At 41.5% G+C, this 27987-nt stretch overlaps 1 protein-coding gene across 7 annotated transcripts in view; it reads left to right on the top strand.

Annotated features, from left to right (window-relative positions):
• Positions 1 to 27987, top strand: part of Sfmbt2 (Scm-like with four mbt domains 2) — a 222134-nt gene that overhangs the window by 119445 nt on the left and 74702 nt on the right. For all 7 annotated transcript variants that reach the window (XM_013513769.1, XM_013513768.1, XM_005383870.2 and 4 more), the window contains exons 8-9: positions 13604 to 13705; positions 17303 to 17450. In XM_013513769.1, coding sequence (XP_013369223.1) covers positions 13604 to 13705; positions 17303 to 17450 — 250 coding nt within the window. The remainder of the gene's footprint in view (positions 1 to 13603; positions 13706 to 17302; positions 17451 to 27987) is intronic.

The raw sequence follows: 27987 nt of genomic DNA, 5'->3' as shown, positions 1-27987 counted from the left end.
TAAACTTGCTTTTAATGAGTACAAGTACAGTGTAAAAGGATGATAAAGGTAAACCACAGTGGTTCATTATGAGTATGAAGTGTCATATAGTGTACATAGTTGCATGTGCTGTACTTTTATATGACTGACAGGGCAGTAGGGCTTTTTACCCCAGCATTACTACAAACTCTGGAGTAATGCGTCACGGCATGGCACTGTGACGTCAGTGGGCAATGAGAATGTTTCAGCTCCATTATAATCATGCAGACCACTGTCATGTATGTGTTCCATGGTAATGTGGTACATGACTGTATTTTGATAAAATGTCTGTTATGTCCTTTGACAGCTCAGTTTCTGTCATCTTTGATATAAATAGCTGTTAAAAAGATCCGGAATAATACCTCCATAACTGGTAGAAGTTAGACGGTGACTTCAAAATCTATAAATAAAGGATTTGCCCCACTGGCAGTGTGATATGTTCAGTGAAGTCGGTCTGGTCTCAATCTCTGACTCTAATCCTTTCTTCTTTGAGTCTCCTGTTTCTCATTCATTAATGTTTAATAGACAGAGAGATGGGGCAGCTGAGAGAACGCTGTTCCTGAAAAGAATGGGAAGTGGATCTGGGGATGGCGGAGATGGCTGGGAGGGAGAAAGTGAAGTAAAAATAATTAAGATGCTGTGCACAGATCCCACAAGATGATGCAACGGCAGCAGAAACACCAAGTGACAGCCAGGCTTGGAGGCAGGTTTATTTATGTTGACGGGCACTGATCAGGGTCACTCCCAAAATCTCAGGCCCTGATCTCTGGTGGTGTAGGGCTGGTATGAGATAAGGAGGAAGTGCAGAGGCAGTTGGGGACTGGTCTGTACAATGTGCATCACAGTGACCAGCCATTTCTAAGAGACCAGAAGCCACTGGAACAGGCACTATTACCTTGGAAACTAAGAAACTGAAGTATACTGGCTGGTGGTGGTGGGAGTTTTGACTATAATAAATGTAATTGTTATGCATCACTAATGTATACTAATAAAATACTTTGTATCCTGAATGTTAAAAAAAAAAAAAATTCTCTATCATGAGTCTATTATTTTTTTTACACAAAGTCAATTCCATGTACATTACCTTCCTAAGAGTGTTTACTCTGCTCATGACACACTTAGGGTTCTGCCTCCTGTGACTTTTTAGTGTTTTTATTTTCAAGCTTTGAATTACGTACCTTTTATTGAGATTGTGGATTTAACCGAGAAGATGGGACCTGCTCTGTACTTCAACATCTAAGACCTCAGTGGGAGGCCAGAGCGAAATTGTGGCAGAGAGAGAACAGCTTTTCTTTCTCATTCCACCTGGCACAGCCAAAGGGGTGAGAGAGGACGTGAGCAGCTCCCTTCTGTTGGGTTTTGTATTTGTGGTTACTCCGGTACCTGATTTGTCTTCTCTTGTTCAGCAAAAGCAAACCAAACCCAACCCAACCCAACCCAACCCAACCCAACCCAACCCTACCCAACCCTACCCTACCCTACCCTACCCTACCCTACCCTACCCTACCCTACCCTACCCTCCCCTTCCTGCTCAGTGTGGCTTTCAGGTGGGATCCTTGGAGTCTCTAGAATTTGTTTCAAGTCCCATAACTGGACATACCTTCGTTTCTTTGGCCAAGCCATTGAGTAGTAAATATTTGTAGGAAACAGGGTGGATACCTCCTCACAGTTATGTGCAGATGGTTCTTTTAAGGAAACGATGTGTGGACCATAGGTCGATGTAGGACTGCTGGCTGCCCCTCCATGCTATCCTCAGTGCAGTCCACTTCACCCTGGAATGTTTTCTAGCCAGTGCCTGTGTCGGCCCTCTTCCCTCGAGCCTGGCCCCGTACTGGGGCTGCAAGCATTGGTTCTGCAAGGCTTATGCAGCCGGACTCATGTCTGCCATTTGGTCTCAGGTCTACCGATTTGAAGAGCCTCATGACGCAGAATCTCTCTGGGATGGAAAACCACAGAGGTTCATTTTACTGTATTTAATGCCTGTCCTTTGCTACTTGCAGAAGTGAGAGGTAGAGTGTTCCTGTGGTCATTCTTGGTGCATTCTGGGTTCTCAAAGTGAAATATGTAAATTACATTGCAAAAGAGGACCAACCGGGAGGGCCTTCTGGTTTTTATGAGTATTGGAGAAAATCTTATAAGGGATGTAATAAAGAGGGCAACTCTGTTCAAACAATAAATGTAACATAAAAGAACCTCAAATCCAGACACATAAAGAGTTTGCTGTATCAGTTGCTTGATCATAAGGACCCAATGCTGCTGCCTGCAGTCTATTAGACAGAGACTTGGTTTTAATTCTAAACATTGGGAATTTAAGAAGGTAGTCGACTTTCAGTTACCTGTTCTAGAAGTTGTCAGTCCCAAGTGGCTTCTGTTCACCATCAATAATCCTGGCTCTGACCAGTTTCTGTGGCCGCAGAGAAGGTGAGACAGTGTTCGCAGGAACTTCATGTGATGGTTGTACGGGGTAATGGGGGCACCGGGGAAATAAATCTCTTTTTTGTAAAACGAGATACATTTCAAGCTGATGGTTGTGGCACTTTTCAATGTTTAATTATTTACATTGCAATCTCCTTAAGGGGAATAGTTCAGAATAGGTTTATAGAGAATTTTATTATGGATTTAAACCACAATAAAATTGTGCACAGCAAGTTTTCTCTCCCTGAGAAATGCACACAGAAGCTTTGCTGCTCAGCTCGTACTTTGCATGTGCACGGTGACCTTCAGGAACAAGCAATTGCAAATAAGGATGTCTTGGGTAGAGGTACTGATGTGAAGAGAAGTTTGAGCTTCTTTTGAACTTCAGGTTTTCAGAAGTGTAAGATTTAATGGAAAATGAGGACCGTAGGTCACACAGCAGCGTGGCCTTCAGCTTGACCTTCAGTGTGCTCCCTCCTGCACCTTGAGGTGGTTGGCTTATTTTATTGGAAATGGTGAAAGGTGTGGGAATCATTTGGTGGTCCTGGGCTTTCTCTCTTCGTTCATTGAAGATATCCACCCTTTGAACCTCCTTGTCTTCATGACAGAGGTCAAACATAAGAGTAAATTTATCTCTGGTTCTGTCTCCAGACCCATTTGTAATGAAAAGGGCCAGAAAAAAACAAGTCATGGAAACTTTTACATGAGTATGTATCTGTGTTGAACATTTTTTAGAAAGAAATGAATAGATTCAAAATAGCGGAAACATGATGTAAAGACTGTGAATATTTAATAAGATTTCCTACTTGGAGTCACTCGCAAGATTTCCTGATCTCAACAGGCAGTCCTCCCTACCCTGCATGTTGATGCTCTGAAAAGTAAATGCATACATCCACGCATGCATACATAAAATTCCTGCCCCTTCGGAACCTCTGGTTTCTGAGCTTGTGATAATTGTTGTTGTTGTTGTTTTTTTTTTTTCCGGTACCGGGAATTGAACTCACGACCTTGCACTTGCCAGGCAGGCACTGTGCTGCTGAGCTAAATCCCCAGCCCCTGCTTGTGATAATTGTGAGAAAGCTGGTTTGTAATTAGGGGACTGTGAGCAAGGCATGGCTGGAGTGTTAAGTCCCGGCTTCTTGTGTGATGTTAGCTACTTTGGGGACATCTTGGGGATAAATATTGACCCTTCCAAACCACTTGAAATAGCAAAAGAGGCACAGGAGGGAAATACCGGTGAAGCCCTGGGTAATTCATGAACGCCAGCATCCTTCTCCAAGGAACTGTGGCAGCATTATCGATGGTGACTCCTAATTAGGGATGGCAGACACTACACTGGGCGCTTGCCATGCATTACCTGATTTCTGCCGAGTCAGCCGGCCTGGTAGGTATTCGAGGTCTTTCTGTTAAGACTGAGGGAATCCAAGGCTCAAAGAAATTGATCTCTCGTCATACTTCATACAGAGCTTGTGATAGAGCAGGATACAAACCTAGCTCTGTCTGAACCAGATGGCCAATTTAGTTTTACTGTGGGTTTTTTGTAGATTTCAGAGATAAACAAGGACATTTACAGAATGAACAGAGAAATTATTACTATAACAAAGAACCAGGAAATGAATTCTGAGAGTATTAAGTTGCATATGCAGTGCCATTTGGTCTGAAATATAATGCTGGTCAACTCCTTGCCACTCAGCTGCTTTTGACAGGGGCTTTCTGGGCATTTTGACCTGGATCGTTTTAGTAAGTGCCCCCTGTGTGTACCTGGGAGGGCAGGAGTGGTATCGCATAGAATTAGAACTATTGGGTAGCCTAGGAGTAGAGGCCCCATTTTTCTTGACAGTGATTGGTTTAGGAAGAGGCTGGTGACCAGTATGTGAGGCTGTGTGCTGGGTGGTATCTGGAGGAGACTCGGTTGGTTTTCAGAAGAGGCATACGGAAGAGGTGGCACACTCTCTCTCCTTCTGCTGTGCTTTGTTAATGTCTGCAGAATTCTGGAACTTCTGCAGCCATCTTGAGACCATGAGGGGACTGAACTCGAATAAGCTGTCACATTTGTGGTGCTGAAGAAGAAAAGTAGAAAAAACCTGGGTCATTTCTGATTGTTGTCTTTTCTGTTCACCAGTCTCAAGCTGCCTTTTCTCTGCAGTTCTTTGCTGTGGAAGATGACAGACTTCCTTATGGTTGCACCAGGTAGAGTTGGGTAGAGTTGTCTGGTCTATACATGTGAAGGCACTATAAAAATCACGAAACTTTCCTCAGGTGACTGCTCTGTTCTCCTGTGGGTTAGAAATGGTGGCTCAGTCCTTATAAATAATAAACCCATCACTGCCGTGGTGGTAGGCAGGGGAACGTGAGAAACCTCCCTAGCTTGTTGGAAGCCAGTTGGTTAACTCAGAAGCAAATGAGAAAAGACAGCCTGTTTCCCTACACCGGCAAAATGGGCACTGGCTTTCCTATGCTTGCTATAAGGAGGCGTGGATTTATTTTTTGCTTCTTACTAATGGTTTTAGGGTGCTAAATGTTAATCAGTGAAAGGCATTGTCATTGCCTGCTTTTGTTGTTGTTTTAAAAACAATTTCGTCCCTTTGGGGCTTACTAGGACTTGGGGTGGTATAGATCGTGTGGTTCAGGTTGAAGTACAGGTACATAATAGTACAATATTACATTTCTCATAACTATTTTTTAGCTTGATCTAATGCACCACAGGTAGATAAAATTGCTGTTTACGCTATAAGTGGAAATGCTTATTTTTCAGCTTATAAATTTATTAGATGTTTGTTGTAAATATTTCACTGGCTAAATCAGTGTATTGGCATTGAAATGTAATAATAATAATGTTGATTTTTATTCAGTGCTGGCACCCTAGCGTCTGTTTTTTTGGTTGCTTTTTCAGTTGAAAAGTTGTCTGTTTTTTGCCTCTTCTGAAATTAATATTACAAGAGTACTTTCCTAATGAATATATATGAGGACCAGGTCATTGGTAAAACAAAGAGAGGAATAATATAATTTGTGGCACTGGATTTTTTTTTTTATTATGACATATGCTGACATAAATAAAGGAATTCAAGCGTAGTTCATTACATATCAATTGCAATGTAGTACTAATTAAAACCTTCCTTTGAGTTCACTGAAGCCTATTCTTAGAAATTATGCAGATTATCAAGGCCTTGAAAAGAAGCATCTGCAATGTTTGAGTTTCCAGCAAACCAAAAAAACTGACATGTTGAAACTGAAAAAATTAATACTGCATAGGATTTTTATGTAAGCGAAATACACAAAAACGTTTCGATATTTAAAAAAGACGGGATATGTGAATTTCATCCTTTTATTTCACATCAGTAGATGCAAAAAGGAAGAGCCAAAGAATTAAAGATTGACACTCCCCTCTCTGCTTGAGAAACAAAATTTCCTGTAACCTTCCAGTTCAGGAAGAGTTTAGTTTCTGCACAGGAGTGATTTACTGTTTTTCTTACATTAAAATCTTCATCAAGTACTTTTTTTTTTTTTTCTTTCCGGTATCGGAAATCGAACTCACGACCTTGCGCTTCCCAGGCAGGCGCTGTGCCGCTGATCTAAATCCCCAGCCCCCTCATCAAGTACATTTTAATTTGTTGTGTTAATTAGTTTGAACTCAGTCTCCCCTGTGCCGTATTTTTCATAATTCTGTATCGTGTGAGATGTACTTTCTAATAAAGTGGGGCATGGTAGGCGCAGGAGCTCTTTCCGGAGTCTGTGATAACCACCTACTACGTTTTCTGAATATAACCTGCAAATTCCCTAAAGTAAATGTGGGGGTGATTTAAATTGTGGAAGGAGGTGGGACATGCGTGTTCTTTGCTTTTTCTATCTTCTCTTCCGTCTCTCTGTTAGTAATACTCCTCACTGCCTTCTGTACATTAACGGTCGCAGTAATGTGTATGTTTTATAAAGATCTTTGGTTCTCACCTGAAACCTGAAACCACCTCACTGCATGGAAAGTCTGGGTCACCAGTTTCTCAGGACAACTAATGTCAGGGTGGTGTGTGTCACTTGTGTTTCTTAAATAGCTGTGTTTGATTAAGCAGAATTGGGCAGTACTTTCCTCCTGTCGTGGAAGCCGCTTCTAAGGAAAGACTTCACCGGCGCTGATGTGTGTGACAGTGGGTGACGAGTGTGCAGCTGGTGCACCTGGCGCCTCGAGGTTGGCGGGTCCTCCTGACCTCTGATTCTTAGATGAGACTAACGCACCAGATGCTGTATGGTTTGCCCAAACCTCCTTTTCTGAGTACTTTGTATTTCTCACTCCTCAGTTATTTTCAAAGCTGAATTTTCAACTTCTCCATGTCAGGAACCAAATTGTCTACTTTTCTCTTTATTCCCTGTTGTAACACAGGATTTGAAATACTTGTGATGTAGAATCTGCAGGCAACCACATGTACCACATAGGTTAACCTAACTTGGTAACACTGATAGTAGCAGGAGGGTAAAGGATAATTTATAGAGCACAATAGGGATTTTGCTGCATGTATTTCTTTAATTCTCACTACTTAATGTACACACACACACACACAAGCAGTCCAGGTATTTGCTGACTGTGGATAAAGAGAGTGACTGGGCATATAGAACGTTTGGGGGATGACTTTTAGTGTTATAATTCTCTCTGACATAGCCTTTCTCCTAAGCTGGTGAAGCGTGTTATGAGTTAATAGCCAAAGTTGCAGGTTTTAAGTGAATGGCTAGTATTAGTAGCTGTCCCTTTCCAATTTCAGAATAGCTTTCTCTGAAGTAAAATTTTAGGAGCATAGAGGTTGCAGGAATTTTGTTCGTGTGTTACCATTACAATAAAAAAGAAAAGATCTTTTTTGTTCTTTGCTTCCTTCTCTGTGATAGCTCACGGCTCCGAGTTAGGACCTTGGCTCTGTGCACTTATGTAGGTAATTTAAGCTTTCTGTACCTCAATGTCCTCACTGTGAGAAGAACACCCCCTGTAGGCCTTGTGAGGGGAAAGGGTACTACGGGGAACGGGCTGGCAGGTATTCATAGCGTGCGAGCTGCCGTTGCCTCTGTCCCCTTGACCCTGTGTACAGAGCCAAGCTGCTTCACTGCAGAGTCACTGTGTCTTAGCAGGGGAGAGAGCTGCCGAGGTCCTGGTGGGAATGTCGCCTGTGAACCCTGAATGGAGGAAGTTCACGTGTCCTTTACCATGTCATTTGACTGAAAATAAATTCCCCAAAGAGAGATTGTTAAGGTAGCCTGATAAGACAGTTCTCTAATAAAATAAGTGACATTTTACTTTTGATCAACATAAAACATATTTTAGGGCAAAAAAAATTAAAATGGGTAACTGGGAATGCCATTGCTAGCTTTTATTAAAGGAGAGTAGTTTTTTCAGTAAGCGGTGTAGCTGGGCTCAAAACATGTAAGTAAAGAGTATGTCTTGAATGCTCTAGGCTATTTTTCAGTATACTGAGGACCTAGTAATATGTGATATCAGGAGTAACATCATTTTTGAGCTAACAGTTTTGAGTTGTGGATGATTCTCTAGAGCTTTGCAAAGGACGGAATGTTTTAAAACACAGGGAATTTTCCATTATCTTGCTGTGGGTGATCTACTTTGTGAATCATCTTTAGGAGCCAGGAACCTGCTCTTTCCTTAACCCTGAAGATGATTGGCTGGGTGTTTGTGTAAGTGAATATGTGTATTCTGACTTCATTGACAACCCTAACTAAGGGCCTGGGAGTGATTAAATTTGTTTTCCAATGAGCATATTTATTCCGTTCTCACATACAAATATGGATGTTCACAGACACACACAGAACTGAGCGGGTCTGTTGACCTGTTTGGAAATTTGTTGATGTTGAGTTCTTCAGTTATCATAAAAGCTTGGTGTTCCTTCGGGGTATCAAATGACTTCTCTTGCCTTTTACAGCATACTCAGACACTTCCACTGGTATGCAAGAACCAGCCTCCCTGGTTTCATTTACTGTGCAGCGTTTCCAGAATCTTTATCATTCTGAGTCTTGTGCTTTTCATATTCTAAATCAAGATTTACTCCTGTAAATCCGTTGACTGCTGTGTTCACAGTGATACTTAGTTTTTGTATGCTATGAGTAAAAAACTACTTCTGAGTAGTTTTCTGAAACTACTTCCGAGTCTTCCTGAGCTGTTGTTCACCCTTTCCTCTTCCTTTGTTTGTTTTTCTGGTACTGGGAATCGAACTCAAGACCTTGCACTTGCCAGGCAGGCACTGTGCTGCTGAGCTAAATCCCCAGCTCCTCCTCTCCCTTTGTAAATGTAGGTTTTTCATGTACTGAATGATCCTCGAGAGTTTCTCATGAATGCATGCAAGAACACAGAATTGGGATGGATGTCAAGAAATCATGTAGTTGTAGGTCTTTCATTTTAATTCAATAAACATTCATTGAGACCTTCTCTATATGAACCACATACTCATAAATGATAGCATTTGGCATTCATCAAAAAGGTGCTACATATACAGCCTGGCTAGCTTTCCTGTGTTTTTAAAGTTCTACAATGGCCGGATATTGCAGTGGCAAGCCTTTTTAGGAAATACCATCCTGTGTCTGCAGTAAAGTTTTTGGCATCATTGTTCACAAGCAACAGAAACATTAGAAGAGCAGGTTTAGTCAAGCTTTTAATCATTATGTGTCTTTAGTATTGAACCTTTTAGAGTTCCATATTTTGACTGAACTTTGAATTGGTATGATTTCTATTCCTTATACCAGAATTTTAAAAATTATTTTGGATGCTGACTGAAAAGTGATTTTAAAAAGTAGGAATGAGGGCAGGAAGATATACACGTGTACTTTACAGTTTCCACATCCATTTCTGAAATTCGAATTTCAAGTTTAATAGGATAGTGTGTAAGTAGCTGGTTGAGTCAAACTTGAAATACCTACATTTGGATGCTGTCTTAGTTACTTTTTCTCATTGCTGAGACAAAATACCTGACACCCAAAGTTAAGGGAGAAAAGGTTTATTTGGCTCACAGTTTGTAGAGGTTTCAGTTCATAGTTGGCTGGTTCCAAGGCAGGGTGGCGTGGCAGAGGGGCATTGCAGAGAAACAATAATTCATGGCAGGCAGAAGTCAGCAAGACAGCAAGCTACAAGTGATAAAGGACAGTGGCAGCTGTCAATAGAGCTTCTTTCTGTCTCTTTGTATTCTATCGAAGGTACCCACCCTTAGGGCAGGTAGCACTCACACCCAGAACTATGCCAAACCAATCAGTGGACTAATTGAGTAAATCACACACTCTAGATCCAGCCATCCCTGAAAAAGTCGCACCTATGACTGCATGAGGCTTGGGGGGGACATCTAGACACAAGCCATAGAGATGCTGCTACCTCCCAAAATGTCTGGCATTTCTTTTCATTGTATTAGACAAAGGTCTCTGGGCTTTACATAGTTTGGAATAAAAATAGATGTATTTCCATAAGGGTTTATAACTTACAACCTGTTTTTACAACATCCTGACACCCCATATGTGGAATTTTGCACGCTAGTCAACTTTCCACCTCTGATACCAACAGATTCCTGGAGTGCAGTTCATTTCTGACACTCGTTGCCTGGAAGTAGTACAGACCCTACAGTGAAGGACCCAGACCCTCAAGACTGCCCCCATTTTAGACACACTTCAATCCCAAGTTCCGTGCCTCATGAACTCCTTTTGGACAGCTATAAATCAGGGTTCCCAAGACCCATTCGTTAGATTTCGATAATTTGCTGGAACAGCTCACCAAATTTAAAGAAAGCAATTTACTTAGAATTATTAGATCGTTGTAAAGGATAGAAACAAACAGCCATGTCAAAGAGTTACATAGGGAGAGGCCTGGGAGTGCACCAAGGGCTGCAGCCTCTGTTCTCCAGGAGTTGGGCTGCACCAGCCTCCTGAAGTGAGGATGTACTTCCAACAAGCAAGAAGGCCTCTGGACCCCATCCTTCAGGGGTTTCTGGGAGGCTTCAGTACAAAGGTGTGATTTGAGGTTCCGTCACTGGCAGTTGGTGGTTACCTCAACCTCAGCCCTCTCTGTTTCCTCCAGCGGTTGTGGGGATGAATGCTGCCACCATCCATTCATAGCTTGGTCTTTTGTGAGAATCCCTCCTCTTGAAACTATCCAGGGGTCCACCAAAAGTGGCCTCCTTAGAACCAATGACACTTCCACTCACCAGAAAAAAAATTCCAAGGGATTTAGAAGCTGTGTGCCGGGTTATGTATTTCCCACACAATTGGAACATGGTAGAAATGACTGATGATGAGGGAAGGCCAAGCCAAGACTGATCAAGGAAAGAAGTTCCTAAACTTTAGGAATAATGTTCACTGAGGATTATTATGCAGTTATTCAGTTATTTAAAATACATCCACGGTGTGCTTTTGTAATTTGCATTCTACATATAACTATGCTCTGATATTGCGCTTGTTTGTGTGGATGAGCCGAGAGAAGTTCCATGACTGACACACAAGCACAGGAACCCTACAGAAGAGCAGGAGGAGATAGTATGTTGTCTGCACAGAGCAGTTCCCTCTTAACCTAGAGATGATGCAACGTGGACGGAAGGCTGGAATGTTAAGCGTGTACAGCACAGTCTGCTATCCTCAGCTGGAGCAATTATCTGAGGAGCAACTTGCTGTATTCTTTCGTGCATACAATAAGGCAGCAAATACAGGACAACTCCTACTGCAGGGATCCCTGGGCCACAGAGCTTTTAACACGGCATCAGGAGCTGGAGTCAAGAGACCTTTTGGTAGGGCTTGGAGCATAGGATGCAGGGTAGACGTGGACTTGGCTAAAGACTTTACTTCAGTGGTCAAGGTCAAACTGAAAAGCTAGGGTGTAGAAAGGGCTTAGTGCTGTGGGTCGATCTTGATTTGATTGGAAAGCGGCTGTACTCAGCAGAGGTCAACGCAAAAGTAGATGAAGAAGCAGAGTGGATATATGAGTTGAAATTGAGGGTGTTAAGACGGTATGGGGACCCAGATTGCTGTCGATCCTCTCCTACCATGGGAACGTGGAGAGAGATGGAAATTCCCAGAGAACCCTGGTATGGAGACACCCAAGGAAAAGCGACCATTTCCTATGATCAGTGAGCCAGAGCCCAAGAAGTGTTAGCTGTGGCTGGTGAGAGGGATTGCTCCAGCCAGGGGAGACCTCCCACGGCAGCGAGGGACACAGCAGGACTCCCGAGAAACCATTGCATTCATCTGGGCCATTTATTATAGTTATAACTGTGTCATTCGTGCCCCGGGGCCTTTCTGAATTATCAGACAGAAAAACAATGAGTGCTCAAACTTGAGTACATTCAGGCAAAGTTTTGTTACAGTTTTAGAATCAAAGGTTAAAGGGTTTTGTGCTTAAAAGGAGAAAATACCTGCAACAACTACAAGTGTGTCTCAGTTCCCACCGATAGGGACTAGGAACACTGATGTCTGACAGGAACTTTTAATCTTTTATTTCATACATCAGTCAGTCATTATTGGCTTAGTTCTTACGCCTCCACACCTGTGGTTTACAGCTTGGCACTGTGGGTCACGTGTGTGAATACAAATTAACTGTGCAAACTGTTGCTTTGAATTCCTTTTCTGACTCACCTACCTCTGCTACCTTTAAAAGTAAACACTTTATTTGCAGCGTAAACGATGAAAGTCATCACCTACATCTCGGAGTGTTGCCCGCTTTCCTTCTGCATGCAGCTTTTATAAAGTGTTGATTGTAAGTTCTTAAGGAATTTATAAAAAGTTGCAGCATAATCAGTGAAACTCATTACCCACACCTAAGAATATTATTGCCTTGTGCTTTGCCTTACACATGTAACTTTTACAAAGTGTTGATTGTAGGTTCTTGGGGAATTTATAAATGTTTAGAGTGAGCCAGCTCCTTTGATTCATTTTTCTCATATTGGACTGCATTGCTTCTTGCTCTGGTTAGACCCCCATACGCACACTCACACACACACATTCACACACTGTCATGTGGCACTAATTGCTTTCCCACACCCAGTGTTTATTGTGCGTCTTTGTGTACAGACACTTTTGCAGACTGCGGTGGCGACATGAAAAGTGAAAGGGTCCTTGTAGTTCTGTGTTTATATTCTGTACTTTCTTTGGCAAACTGCTGAGCTGTGGTGAATTTCATAAGCAGTTCCTCGTGTCTGGCTGCGTGTTGCCAGCTTTTGTGGTTGAGGTAGGGGAAGAGGCACAGCCCAACTAGCTCCGTGTCCCGTGCTCTTCTCAGAGTTAGATATAGAGTGGCATCATCAAATTAATTAAAAACTCGCTTTAGGTTTACAGTTAACAAGAAACCAATAGGTCTCCAGATATTTTTGTACTTAACACCCAGTCGACATATTTGGAAATAGCAACATTTATTTGCTGCTGTTATTTCCTCAGGGACAGACTGTAAATACATTTATTTATCTGCTCAAATTACACAGAGTGTGAGCGATGAGGTGACCTCCATTTCAGCAAGATAAATCCCGGTATCCCCAGTCCAGCCAAGCTCATCTGTTGCTGTATAGCTGAAGCGTTTATGGAAACTTGCTTTCTCCAGGAGGCAGGGAAGCCCCAGCGCTCACACATCGGGTTGCCGTGAGCAGGTTACAGGACTGCCAGGCTCCTCTGACAAAGGGGGTGCTGCTCGTCTCCAATGAGTAGCTGTCAGGGTCTGATTAGGTACAGGATGGCTTTGGAGTTTCATGTGCGCATAGCCCAAGGTCAGGGGCTGACTCCCATTAATGGTGAGTCAGAAGTAGGGGTCAACTGTCACCCAGCGGGTGTTCATTGTCTTTTTGTGGTGTAACTCCAGTAGCAAGAGGCCACGTTTCCTGAAGATGCCCCTGCTGTGTTTAAGATGATTGACTGTCCCATTCCTCTGCTGTACTTCCGGTGAGAGCGCTGGGAAGATCAAAGCAGTGTGATGTTGGGTTTTCTGCTTAGTGTAAATTTAAGCATGACCACAAAGGCTTGTTGCCTCTCCCTTGGTAAAGCAATTTAGCCTGGAGAAAATAATTAAATCCTCAGTCTCTTGCAATAATTAGAAATTTGAAATGGGGAGGATTAATTATTTTCATCAGATTTCAGTTGCCTAAGAAAATGCTCAAGGATGGCATCCAGACAGTCTCAAGCTAATTCACAATTCCATTGCTTTCAGTATTTTTAATTTTTCTCCCCGCAGGATCATGCAGATTTGCGAAGCCATTTCTTCACAGTCGGGATGAAACTAGAGACAGTGAATATGAGTGAGCCCTTTCATATCTGTCCTGCATCAGTGACCAAGGTGGGTTTTGCTTCTTTGCTCCACAGCGAGTCAGCTGATGAAATACACTCATGCGAGGCTATACAGCGACAGCAAATAAACCAAAGGGACATCGATGCCTCTCCAGGGCGCTGCTACCTGAAGCTGTTTGTCACTGGTAGCAGAGTGGATCTGATCAGATGCCTCTTTCTAGAATGGATAGGATAAATTTTCCTTCTTCTGATAGATTTGGCAAGTTGCAGGTTATAATCATTCTAAGAGTAATAACCTGGTCCTTCTGCATGGATAGCAGTGATACAATGATCTGCAGACATTCCTCATGTAACGACTGTGGCTAGGTCATTACATGGATTGGTCACTAAATGAGGAGCTGTACATAGTGTGTACATTACAATATTCAGAACAAAAAAATGGTCAAAGGAAACTCCAACTTGATGACTTGGCTTTTATTTGTATAACTCTAGCCTGAAGTACTGTAATGTATAAGAATATTAAGCTGTGCTACTGTACTATACAATCAGCAAGAATTACAGTATTGTGCAAACAAGGTATACTGTACAAAAAAAGACACTGAGGCTCTATAAACAGGATGAGCGGAAGTGTACAAAAGAAAAGACAGGTAGTAAGACTTGAGTGGCAGGTCATTAAATCCAAGCAGTCATTAACCAAGTAGATCCTTAAATGGTAATCTTAAAGTTGAAATTCATGCACTTCCTTTTATTCACCATGCATTAAAAAATTTCCAATGGAAAGTCGTCCTTGGTTGTTTTTACCATGTACTGGTAGATACCACAAGTTTTTGTAAAACTCAGCAGTTCTACCTTGCTGAAACTTGGCCACAGTTTCCTTTTGTCCCAGCAGAGGGTGACAGCAATGCCAGTTGCCCACATGTCTGAATCTGTATCACATTGTCCCCAAGGTCAGCTTCACCTGGACCTTCAAAAACAAACCAGAGAGCTGAAGTGCTCCACCTGCCAGTGGCAGTGGCCTCACTCACATTTTTATGCCTTTAAATAATCGCCATCCGTGATGTTAGAAAGTGACATGCTAATTGTAATTAATTCATTCCAAACACTACTACCTAGTTGGATAGACTTTCAGTGATAGCCATTTGAGTTTTCATAATAAATAATTATCTCACTGCTCCTCTGAGGGAAGGGAGTGGAAGTATTTTCAGTGATTTTTAAATTTCATTTAGAAAACTTTTTCCTTTTCTTTGTACCCGAGATAAAATACTTAATCCATTCTGTTTCATATTCTCTCCGCCTCTGGTCCTGCTGCCCCAGTATTGTGAAATGCGTGAGCTGCACTCTGTCCTTCTGTCTCCCAGGACTGGATGTAGGCTCCTCCTCAAACCCAACAACCACCTACATGCGATGAAATATCAGAATATTCATAGTGCAGTGCATACTTACAGTTATATTTTTCTGAACACTTGCAAATGTTTTAGAATATTTGTGTTTCAGAAAAGACACATGGTGTTATTACTTATCACAGTGTAAATTTCACCCCCCCACTTGAGTTTTTCGTGATGGCCCAATGGTTGAAGTAAGTAAATAATATTAAAGCAAACAGACAAGAATGCAGACAAGTAAGCAAGCCATATGGCAGATCCAGTGTTCAGTTACTGACCTTCAGCAGAAGAGCAGAGTGAGATACTGACAGTTGATGGCCATGATGACTGTCATTTGTGTGTGGAATATACACATTTAGGGGAAGGAATGTTGGAATTAGAAGTCTCTGGGAGGCTGAGGCAGAGGGGTAGCAAGTTTAAGTCCAACTTGACAACTTTACAGCTTAGTGCAACCTCGTCTCAAAATAAAAGGTAGAAGGGCTGGGGATGTAACTCAGTGTGAAGGCCGTGTGTTCGGTTCTCGCTACTGTCGCGGGAGAGGGAGGTCAGGAGATCTGGAGGTTTGGAGGTTTGGATTCTGGAGTTCTTTTTCTACCTTTCAACTCTGGGATATGCAATTGTGAGCAAACTCGTGAACTGATCTAAACCTTGGATTGGAGAGCTGTCGGATCTGGACCAGAAGAAACACAAAGCAGTGCTCGTGACCACTTGGAAACATGAACACTGATGAGTCTGATGCAACTTCCTAAGATTTCCTCTGAAGTGTGTCCTAGTGAACGAGCATTTTAACCAATTTTGGAAATTCCTTAGTGTCTATACAAGGTCCTATGGTGCCTAAAGATCCTACAACCAGAATTTATTACTTTTAAAAAAGTTTTATATGTGTGTGAATAATTGTGCATGTGCATAAGTGTGGTGGAAGAGATCACATTAATTTCACAGACAGTTACTGAGCACCTGAAGGCACTGTTCTGGCCAATAGGACATGCAGAGTCTGCTGTTACGGGGCTTATATTGTAGGGGGAGAAACAGACAGTAAGTGTATCATACGGTAAATGGTAAGGCGAAAAATGCACTGGGAAAAGAGTTAGTGGAGCGCTGGCGTGGAAGCAGGGTGCGGTTTTATAAAGGCTGGCATTGTACGTTTGGTGCTTTGCTCCTTAAAGCTGGCTTTCAAAGTCAATAGCTATTTTTTGGAGTTAACATCATACTCATCTTCATGTAGTGAAGTGACTTTCTGCTCCTGCTTGACTTTGAACTAGGTCGCTTCCAAAAAATATAATTGAAGGGCCTAGGTATCATAGTTTAGCGAAGATGTTAAGGTTTTTTTTAAAAAAGTCTGGTTTATCTTTTCTGTGTGTGCGTTATTTCACATACTCGGTGTTTTTGAGTGTTGAGGGCCATCAGATTTTTGCTCTCATTGGTTTATCAGCATGCCTTGTTCCTTTCTCATCATTGATGTGTTTTCTTATATTCATTGGATATTTATCCAGCTTATATATAAAACATTTCCTGTGCCTTTGAGAATACTTTGATGAATAAAAAGGGGGCCACTGTCCTCAAAGAACTTAGGATCTATTGGTAGGGACAGGTGTGTTACCAGTCCACAGAAGGAATGAGGATTTTCAGCATGGAAATTTACGTCTGATGCTTTAGGAGCACAGAGCAGGGACCCTTTCAGCCAGAGCATGGGCGCTGACATTGGAGCTGCACCTGGAAGAGGGCAGTGAGATCTGAGGATGGGTCAGGCAGCTGGGGCGCTGTAGGGTATGAGACACTGTGTGGGGCCGGGTGTGGTGTGGTGATTCCTGTTGGGCAGCATGGTGGGCTATTTGGGGTGATGTGATGCAGGATGAGGCTAGAAGTCTCCCATGCTAGGTCTTACAGATATTTGGGGTGATTCTGTGTGAGAAATTTGGTGTCAGCTGGGGTTACCGAGACTGCTGCTCTAGCGCCCATCTTAGCTCTCGTCTAAGGTGGGGTTTGCCTTCTTGCCTATCAGTTTGTTTTCCTGGCACCTATGCTCATTGTTTGCTTCTCTAAGTATTTGACTTTTAAAAAAATTCTTCTATGTGTTTTATTCATTGATCTTGCCATTAATACAATCACAATGATCAATTCTACCTTTTCACTAGATTAATTTAGTAAGATGCATTCAAATGCTAGATTATGCTCAGATCAATTTAATGAACTATCTTAATTGCCTTTGAAAACTGCCAGCATTATAAATGTAATGCCAAGATATTATTTATTGCTTTTTTCAGGTTTTCAACAATCATTTTTTTCAAGTGACTATTGATGATCTAAGGCCAGAACCTAGTAAACTCTCGATGCTATGCCATGTGGATTCTTTGGGGATTTTGCCAGCACAATGGTGCCTTAAAAATGGAGTCAACCTCACTCCTCCCAAAGGTTGGTATTCTGTGAAAATTTGCCAGATTTGAGTGGTTCAGGATGGTGTCTCTTCTCACTGAAGTGATTCCTTTGTTAATCGGGAGAAGTTTGGGCTGTGACTTACTTAGATGTAGTGGGAGCAGTGTGTCCTTAACATGACATATTCTAAGGTCTGCTGTTGCTCCATCCCCCTTGAGATGTGCACAGCTGGGCTCTTCTGCCCACTTCAGTCTACAGCAGATCCTCCACCAATTCCTGCATTACTGGTGGTTGTGCTGCTGTCTCAGAGTGATAAAGCGTTCAGTGTTGCTAAGTGATTGAGGTTACAGACTTGAGAATGTCAGAGGCGCAGCTTTAAAAATGCAACAAAATGCTAATGAAGCATTTCTTTAGATTTTTATTTCCAAGAAGTCATGTTTTCCCCAGGGCCCCGTTACTCTCAGGTATCCAACAATTTGACGCTGTAGTCCATTAAAATAATTCATTTGGGAGCCAGGATGCATGAAAGTCATTTTAGATTGGGATCTAAGAACCACATGTTTCGTAAGTAACACTGTCATCCTACAGCACTGGGGTTTATTGTCCCCTAACCTTTAAGTAGGGAGGAACACAGTAAAATGAACAAAAGAGAAAATTGGGAAAAGGTTAGAAATATAAACTTACGGGGATGCTTTTTGGTAGACAACGTCAAATAAAAAAAGGGGTTTTACACTAAGCTTTTCGGCTCTCCAGGGATTGGAAAACTTGCGGCATCAACCATCTGAAGAGGTTAAGTTCGTGTTTCTCTGGTGGCTGTCTCATGTTGTGCCGATCATTTAACTGTGTTGTGACTGGCTTACCTGCAGCATAACTGCTCACTGGGCTTTTATCCTATTTTTCCTCCATAGTCTTCCCTTTGGAAGTGATGCTTTCGGATATTTCCACTTTAGCTGTTGACTCTGGAGAATAAAATTACATAGCAGCAGCATGTGGTCTCATGATAACATGGTGAACTTTCACGTAACATTACGACCTCACCAATCGCTGTTCAAGCGCCTAGCTCACTTAGTCCTCAGAATTATGCTTTGAGGAAACTTAGTTACAGAGAGTCTATGGGATGTGCTTAGGGTCACAGGATCAGGGAGGTAGCAGACCTGGCTCCCCCGTGTGTGCTGAGTGATGGTGGGAAGGACTCCAGTGTGTGAGCCCCGCATACATGTTTCCTCGCTGGTCTTCTCTAGCTTTGTGACCTGAGCCCGCTCACTGTGCTTCAGTTTTCAAGACTACGTGACAAGGGGACACGCATGAGAATCCCCAGTTACCCCACAGAATCAAAGAAATGATAAAAGTCTAAGTATTTGTGTAATCCCTGAATATGCCCATGCACTTTTTCTATTAAGAGGCCCTTTCCTTGCCAGGTAGTCTGGCAAGTTTGAAAGCTCGGTCCCCCAAGTATTTGTGATATTTGGTGTGGGGAAATTCTCTTCATGCAGGCTTCCAAGTTGTTTCTTCCTCCCTTGGTACTAAAATGTGTCCTTTGTAGATTCTCAAAGAAAAAGAATGTTTCTTAAATGACATAGTAAGTTGTTTGTAGTATGTTGAGTGAAGGTAACAACTGTCTGCCCATAAGAGAATCCCAGTGATAACTTTTAAACTCTGCAAGTGTTCAAAATGTGATTCAATATCATTAATTTAGGATGCCCTGGCAATCTGCAGGTGGTTGTGGCACTGTTTTCTGGAAATAGCAGAAATTTTACTTGTAAGCCAGTTAAGGTAAAGACCAGCAACTTAGAGAATGGATAAGGGGAATGAACCAGTTAGCACATGATAAAGCAAAGCACAGTGACTCAAGTCAAATTCATCACTATAGGAGAACTGCAAGTAGAAATCCTGTTGAGGTGCTACACGGTTAGCAGGTGAGGGGTAGAAGCCCAAGAAGGACAGGAGCATTCAGTTTAGGTGAGTGCAGAGGAACAGAGGTTCACAGAGTTTGCTGTGAACGTAAAAGTGGTACAACAGCATGGAGGATAGGGGGACACATTTACCAAAATTAGAGGTGTGGTTCCCTACTCAGGATCCCACTTCTGGAAATTTTTCCTAAAAATACACTGCACAGATAATGTGCATAAAAGTGTATGTGGTTTTTGTAATATTTACAAGAGCAGAAAGACTAGAGAAAATTCAAGTGCTGCAGAGCTCATAGTCCCAGGAAGTCTCACACTTAGGAAGCTGTGGCAGGCAGATCCCGTGAGATCAGGAGCCCAAGACCGGGCTGTGCAACATACTGACATCCCATCTCAAATTTGTCAATATAGCATTGGTTAAATTGAGTTTGGATATTCACCTAATGAAAACTGTTGTTTTGGGGAAGAATGATAGAAATCTGCATATCCATATGGAAAGTTGTCCACACTGAGTTGTAGAGGTCAGTAGGTATAGTATGATACTTTGTTAGAGGAGAGTAAGTTAAGAGTTTATATTGTGTTTCTCATATGTGAAGTAATCTCTGGAAGGTTACATAAACAGAGTAGAATTATTGTGTCTGCATGAGCTTATGGGATACAGGGATGGGGAGCAGGGCAGAGAGGGGGAAACGTAAGAATAAGACTTTAATAGAAAACCGTTGGCCTTTGTTTCCATGGCTTTTGTATCTGTGGATTGAACCAGTGGCAGATTGAAAGTATTTGGGGAAGAAAACTGTGTCTGTATCAACATGTAAAATCTTTTTTCTTGTCATTATTCCCTAAATAATACAATATAACAGCTATTCACGTAACATTTACATTATACTAGATAATCCAATGTAGTGATCATTTAAAGTGCACAGGAAGATATGTATAGGTTATATCTGAGCACTGTGCCATTTTGTATAAGATATTTAAACATCTGTAGGCTTGGGGGTCTCAAAAGGGTCCTGGAATCAGTCTCGCCGTGGATAACAAGAAATGACTCTAATATTTTTGTCTTTGAAATGTTCAGATTTTTGGACCTAAATAAATGTGTTATCTATTCAAAAATAATCATGTTGTTAAAAGCAGAAGGTTTCTTTTAATAACTGAAAGGGATCTTAGACTTTATCTGATCATGTTTAACCTCATGCATTTTCTTCCTGAGGAAACTGAGGCTTAGTCATGTTATGTGAATTTTGAAATCCTGAGACAGAGGTTGACGTAAACCCAGTCTAATGCCTGTCCCACATAACTGTATCGATACTTTTCTGTGGTTCTAGCTAGCTGATATGTCCATAAAATCCATCCTTGTCAGTGATTTTGTGGCCTTTTGGTGGCCTTAAGCAAGACTAACATGTTAACGGGCCATTGACTTTTACATGACCGAAATACTCCGTATGTCAAAGCACTTGGTGAATTACTGTTGTAGGAAATCATTTTCCAAGTGTATATGGTTATAACACAATTGTGGCTTTTATTTAGCCCCCTTCTCATCTCCGGAGAGTGGGATATATTTATTTTTGTAATTAAACAGTAAAAATTTAGAGGTAGTGCTCGTGGTGGTTTTTGTAGTGTGGTTTAGTGGTTTCCTTTCGGGGCAGTTTATTACATGCTGTATCTCCGCACAAGGGCTGGAATCATGCTGTGGAATTTTTCAAACTTCATTCTTTGTTTTATCAATGTATGAAAGGAGAAGTGTAAAGAGCTTTGTTTTAAGCTTGAATTCTGAGGTTTATATCTAGAACATGTAGGATTTATTGAACATGCCACCAAATGATTTCACGTTTCCTGTGTATAGTTGCCAGTAATGTGTTGTGTTGTTCAGATTTCTGTGAGAGCCATGAGTACTCCTTGCAATTATGTGTTACTTGATCCCCAAAAGATATTAGGTGGGAAGCAGCTGATGAGGCAAAAAAAGTCAGACGGTATAGGAGAGAAATGTACAAAGAATATAGATCTTTGATTGCATTGCTTTGACTCTATTACTGTTTAAAAGGCCAAGATGTTTAAGACAGAGTGGATGGGAGTTTTTCATTTTGACTTTCTGCATACGCGCTTACCTGTTAAGCAAAGGATAGAACAATGGAGATTTTACCCCATTAGTTTGCAATGAACAACACATCAATATTATAGACACTATGAAAAGTGCTCAAACAAGTTCATGAATAAATAAGCTAAGCTAAAAGGTGTACAGGTTATTACCCATGAGTTGCTATACTTAAATTATTTCATTAACCTTCGCAGAATGTAATATAAAAGATTAGTTATAGCATTAGAGGAGGAAGAGCTCTACCCAGGAGAATCTTCTGTAGAAAATGTTAAGACTGTAAATTTCTGTTGTAAAATGTGGAAGCAAAGGCCAAAGTAAATGGCCTGTTTTAGCATTTGATGTGTCTGTTAGGTTGAACATTTAATAGATATATAAACTGTTAACATAATTTAGGAAGTAAAGATGTGTTATGGTTATTTTGGGGGCATAAAGTAATGAATCCTGATTCATATGCTCTGAAGGAAAACCTCAGTCATCCACTGATGTACAGTCCATTGTGCCATTTGTTACATTTCAGAAAGCAACAGCAAATAATATATAGACAATCATTATCCCACTCTTTCTTTTACAAGTTAACATTTTAACATGTTTGATTTAGATTTTTTAAAAAAATCAATAAAACATTGCATAGAACACAGAGTCTCCCTTGACTCGTCTATTTCTAAGCCACAGTGAGTCCTATCAGCATCTTCAGAATCTTCTGTGTGCTATTGTGACCTCCTGGCCTTGGTCACATTAAGCCCTGCCTGATTACAGCAGTGTCTCCTCTCCCTCAGTTGATTCTAACAGCAATCAGATTGATCTTGGCAGAACAGAAATTACACACAGAAATCACTCCTCCCCTCAGACTGTCCACTGTCTTCCACCTTCCTCAGTGTCTAAGTTAAGACTGGGACAGCAGCTGACAATGTCCAGTGGTTCTGATTTCCACTGCCGTGTCTGGCCCATTTGCTTGAAGGTCCTCCCTCAGTCTGATACTCTCACACCAGCCCCACCTTAATACCTGGCACGTACCGTTCCGAAACTCTGGTTGGGCTCTGTGACTTGAACCTTCTCCTTCTTTATTCTTCACTCAGCTGTTACATCTTCTTGGAGTTGTCTTTCTGCGCTACAGTATTTAATAACAGTTGCAAATTACACCTATAACATTTGATCTTTCCTGCATTGAGTTGCTCCACAATCTTCTTTACTCTGTAGTATATAATAAGGAATATATATTTTACTTCCTTGTCTTGTTTTTTATTTATCTTGTCACTAAAATGAAAGATCCCAAAGAGCAGGGATTTTGTCTCTTTTTGGTCACTGCTCATCCTAGCAGCTAGATCAGTAGATTACACTGGGTGATATTTGTTGAACACTGAATGTCTTGAAGTGATTGTTGTGTATTTGTTTCATATCCAGCAACCTTTTAAACTGTTACAAAAGCAAATTTGCATGAACTATAGATTATATGATTCCTGAAGGTTTGGTTAAAAATAAGCTTGTAAAACCATATAAGCTGATGCTGTTAGTGTTTTATTGAGCTTAAAATTTATTTCAATATTAACAGTTATAAATTTAATTAAATTACTGGTTCTATTTAAGACAGTGTATACATACCTACAGTATTGTCTGTTTAAACTAGTTTTACATTTATTGTCAAGTTATTTGGTAAGATCAAGCTTATTTTTTAAAATTGTGTTGTTCCTGTATTTTCTGTTATCACTGTATTTTTGTCTGTTTGATATATAAATCTTCTTCATTCCTTCCCTCCCTCCCTTCTTCCTTGTACTAGGAATTGAACCTGGGGCCTCATGCATGCTAAGCAGCCATGCTACCACTGAGCTACATCTTTTGCTCTTTTTTTAAATTTTGATTTCAAGACAGGGTTTTGTTAAATTGCCCATGCTAGCCTGGAACTTGCAGTTCTCCTGCCTCAAGCCAAAGTTACAAGTGTATGCTATCACACTTGGTATTCTATAAATTTTCAAAAGCGAAATACTTTCTTAGGGGAAGGAAACAAAACCCATTTATCTAACTTTTCTTTATGCTGGTTTGTTTCCTCAAGTGACTTATGATTTCTCATTATAAACTAATACTTAGTGGTGGTGGTTTCAGCGGTGGTAGGTCCAGTGCTCAGGGTCCATGTACTGCTCTCGTTGTAGTTCTGGACTAGGGTGTGCCCAGCATTCTAAGGGTTTTACTACCCTTGAATAGTTACTGTATTCTTTGTCCCTGTCTATGCTTGCTCATCAGAGAGTTAAGTTCCACATGGTCGAAGATTTTTCTGTCTCTTCCTTCCTGCTCTTTCCCTAGTACCAAAAATGATGTCTTGTCTTTGAAGGTGGCCTTAGTCAAGGAGGGAGCAGCTGTCTCATACTAATTTCTCAAGCTGCTCCATGTGGAATTGTAAAATTAGACCCAACATCCTTGTGTGCCCCTGCCTTTGAGGAGCACATAATTCCTTTCCTTCTGTCCTTTACTAGAGCCTAGGCAGGGAGTACCAGTCTCACCTCTGACACTTTGCTGTTCCAGGGAGCTAAGTTTGTCCACTTCCAACTTCTCGGCCTGGGCAGCCACCTTCTGCTCACCTCGTAGACCAGTTCTACTCCCACCCGCCCCCTGTGAACTCAGGCTCTGCTCTTCTCTAACTTTCTCAGCCCTTTTCCTTTCATTTTGTTTTGCATGTGTAGATTTTTCTTTCGTATAAGAATTTTTAAAGAAGTTACATTTTTATCTGATACCTAAGAGAAAAATATCAGATTCGTCTACCTGGTTACTGAACTTAGAAATATGGTCTCATTTCCTGCTTTCTGATTTGTTCTTGATAAGAAAGGTTACTTTTTGTTGTTAGTGTTTTTTAGTTGTGGGGATTGAACCCAGGGCGGTGAGCATGCAGGGCCGCTGAATCACTTTTCACTGAAGAGTAGAGAGTAAAATTCTGGGTCATTTTTAATGCATATATGAAAATATCTCTGATTTTTGAAAATAATAACTCCCCCATATTTTCTGGACTTTCAAGATAGTTTTTCCATTGACAATATTTATATGACATTAGAGTCCATCCTGGGAATATGTCTTTGTGTGTGAACATTATATTTATAATTCAAAATAAAACGTGCATTTAATGTCACACCATCACCTATATTAAATTCTTTTCAGCAGAATTCTCATTCTAAAAGAAAAGAAGTGTGGCTAGTGTTTACCTTTTTCCTTACTTTCGTTTTTTTTGTTTGTTTGTTTTGTTTCTTTGTACATTCTGTGATTTTTTTTTAAAAAGAGAGAATAGCTCATTTGGAAATTAATAGATGTGTATATTTTAAAAGTCTGCATCAGCAAGGGCTTAAGATTGACTGTCAACTGAGAATGTTAAGTAGCTGGAAGATTTCCAGAGGGGATATTGTAGCTGTTTTGCAAATGGCATGATAAGAAGAAATGCATTAGTCAGCTCCTGTGTTTGGCAGTCTTGCCTGTAACCTGTGGAGCATAGAAACTCTCGTATGAAACGCATCTAGAGTGTGCGGAGGACAGCCTCCAGGACAGACAGGCTGGCTCCCAGCACCAGCTCTGCCAGCTGAATTCTGCACAATCTTGAGTCTGGACAAATGCCGCAAGACATTTGTCCCATGAAACGAAGCCATTGAATACATGACCTCAGTGGGTGTTTAGGGATGGTTGTTAATAAAAAAAAATAAAATAAAATTCTGCGCTGGGAAGGAGAGAGGTCAGCCTTCAGAAGAGCAGTACCCTCCGAAGAGCAGTACCCTCAGAAGAGCAGTACACAGACTGGGTGCCTGGGAAGGCTGCTCGGTGAGCAGGGAGGTTTCTGAGAGGGCACTGAGGGCCTGCTCTTAGAACATGGGTCTGCTGTGTCACCTGGTGCTTGTACTGGCTCTTGGTATTTGCTGGTCTTGGAAGGTTATTGTATCACTTTTCCCTTCAAAGGGAGGTTGAACTAAAAGCTACATAAGCTTGCTGTTTACGCAGATGGCACTGACATTTAATAAATAAACATTCTTCAGTGACCATCTCTTTAGGGGACCATGTGCCCTTCAGTCATCTGTGATGAGAGTCCTCAGAGATACCTTTCCTGATGCTGTGTCTCCGCCCATCCTTGCCTTCCCCCAGTGGCCAGGGTGTCGCACTCTGTCCCAAATTCTCAGGAGCTCCTGGAACTCCAGAAACCTGGGCTAATGCCTTTTCCGTCATTTGTCTGACTAGCAACTGATCAGTTTGGCAAACTGGAGGGTGAACACTTGCTGCGTAGGTATATTGCCTTGTCTGAGTGTTGTCACTTTACAGGGCTTCAGGTTATTATTTTAAAGAATTTATTTCTATTTTGCAGCACTTTTCATTTCATTAAAAATTTGGTGCGTATTTATTCTTCAAAACCTTGAAAAGCAGAACATTCTTAAAAAATACATTCCTCTGATATTTCTGACACAATGAAATAACATTTGGTGCACAGGCCTTCCTGTCTCTCTTTCCTTGGAAGCAACTTTGTATATCTATTCAATTATTTTATGCCTTATATGTTATTTTACATATTCAGACATTGCTTTTGTGATTTACTAACAAGTGTCGTGCCCAAGTATCTGGGACTATAAATGATTGTGGAGAGTCCAGAATTTGTAGGCAAATAGTTTAGACATTTCCTGGGGCTCCTGTTGTTTTCCCTTGGCTTTTATGTATAAAATACTTTCCTGAGGGGCTGGGGATTTAGCTCAGTGGCACAGCCCCTGCCTGGCAAGCACAAGGTCATGAGTTCGATTCCTGGTACCAGAAGAAGAACAAAAACACAAACAAAATGCTTGCCTGCAGTTGCTTCCCTGCTATCACTTGCTCTGTCGGCTCTAGCCACACCATCCTCGTTGCTGATCCTGGAGCCCATTCCTGGGCTCTAACGGCCCCTGTTCCATTCCTGGGGCCCTCGTGTCCCCGAGAGCTGGATGCTCCCTTCCTCCTTTCTCCCCCGCATGACTGTTGTCCCCGTTCACCTTTCCGTGGAGTCTCCCCGAGCCCTCTGTTCACGGGTGCAGCTGTCCCTGTGTGCTGTCCCCCTCTGCAGCCTCTGTGATCGTACTGGTGCACCTTCTGTCCCCTCTCAGTGAAACTCAACCCTCCGAGGGGTGTTTTGCTAGTTTTGTTCTCCTGTGACTCTGCTGGCACACAGCATGCATGCGATCGGTATTCTTGAATGAAGGAAAAATACGTAGGATGGAGGTTGGGCACATTCTTGAAGACTTTGACACGTGACCTAGATTGTGAAGTGGACATTACTGTGGTTTTTTTGAGTCATAGTCCTTCCAATCAAAAATGCATATTGTTTCCCAACTACCTTTAGAGGCTGACTTCTTCCTGGTGGTTTTCATTTTCCCAATCCAGTAGATGACAAACATGATATTGTCTTGCTGTTCTTCGTCTTTGTTATGATGGTACATCCTGGGCTTTAGCCATCCGGTATAGAAGAGGAGTTTTACTCCTTTGTGTTTCTTTGTCAGAGAATCTTTTCTTAAGCCTTTCGTGTGCCCCATTCCAGGTCACAGGTAGGGGCCACGAGGCCACTGTGGTTGTCTCAGGTTGGTCACCTGGGGCTGAGGTGACCTCCCATTTTCTCTAGTAATTGAGTAAAGTCAGGACTCTGTCCACACACCTGAGAGAGGACGGCATGGCGGCACAAACCAAGCCTGCGTTGCATAACCTGTGAACAGAGCACAGACGTTACGATTCAAATACTTTCGTTACTGGAAATTTTAAAATCCTTATTGAAAACTTGGAAAATGCAAAGAGGAAGAATAAAAAAGTAATCGTGACTCCCAAATGATTATTTTAATACGTTATTTTCTGGTCTTTTTTCTTTGCATATTTTTATATGAACTGAATGGTTCAGAACAGTTTTGTGTAAGTCTTCATGTAAAACCATGGCACCCTTTTTTCACACTTTTTTCCCCAACAAACTGTAATTTCATGCCTACAGGGCTTTCCGTGCACTTGGACAAGTCTCATATCGTGTCTTATTGTTGGATGGAAAGTTGTTTGAGCTTTGTACCACCTCATTATTGCCAGCCATAGTGCTATACATATGTAATGTATAACACTGAGCTTTTAGGGTCATTTTGATGAGATGAATGCTGAGAAGTGAAATCGTCAGGTCAAAGGGCATGAATATTTCTACTGCCAAATAGTTCTTCAGAAGAATTGTCCATTTGCACTGTGATGCTTACACGTGGAGCTGGTTTATGTCAGTTAATTTGTATTGGAAGAAAACAGGTCCTTGCCCTCTTCCCTTTTGGAGTGTGACAGTTGGAGTTTCATTTAGAATAAACACTAATAAAGCCTAAAATAACTAATGGTTGTGGCTCAACAGTCTCCCGTGAGAGCTTGTCGCAAATTTTAATAGCCAAAGGGGTTTATTTCCTTTCATTTTCTTCTCCCCTCTGCTATTTTCTTCTTCCCTCCAGGGTTAAACCATGTTTTCCTGTCTGCAGTTAAGCCTCAGTACTTCTCGGTCTGTCTTTGTTGATTAATGAATATAATTGACCCCTGTTGTCTCTATTATACAATCCAGGGCAATTTGTTTTTATGTAGCAGTTATTTT

This window comes from Chinchilla lanigera, unplaced genomic scaffold (assembly GCF_000276665.1).
Source record: "Chinchilla lanigera isolate Chin_1 unplaced genomic scaffold, ChiLan1.0 scaffold00020, whole genome shotgun sequence".
NCBI classification, from domain to species: Eukaryota; Metazoa; Chordata; class Mammalia; order Rodentia; family Chinchillidae; genus Chinchilla; species Chinchilla lanigera.
This window is presented reverse-complemented; position numbering and strand designations above follow the sequence as displayed.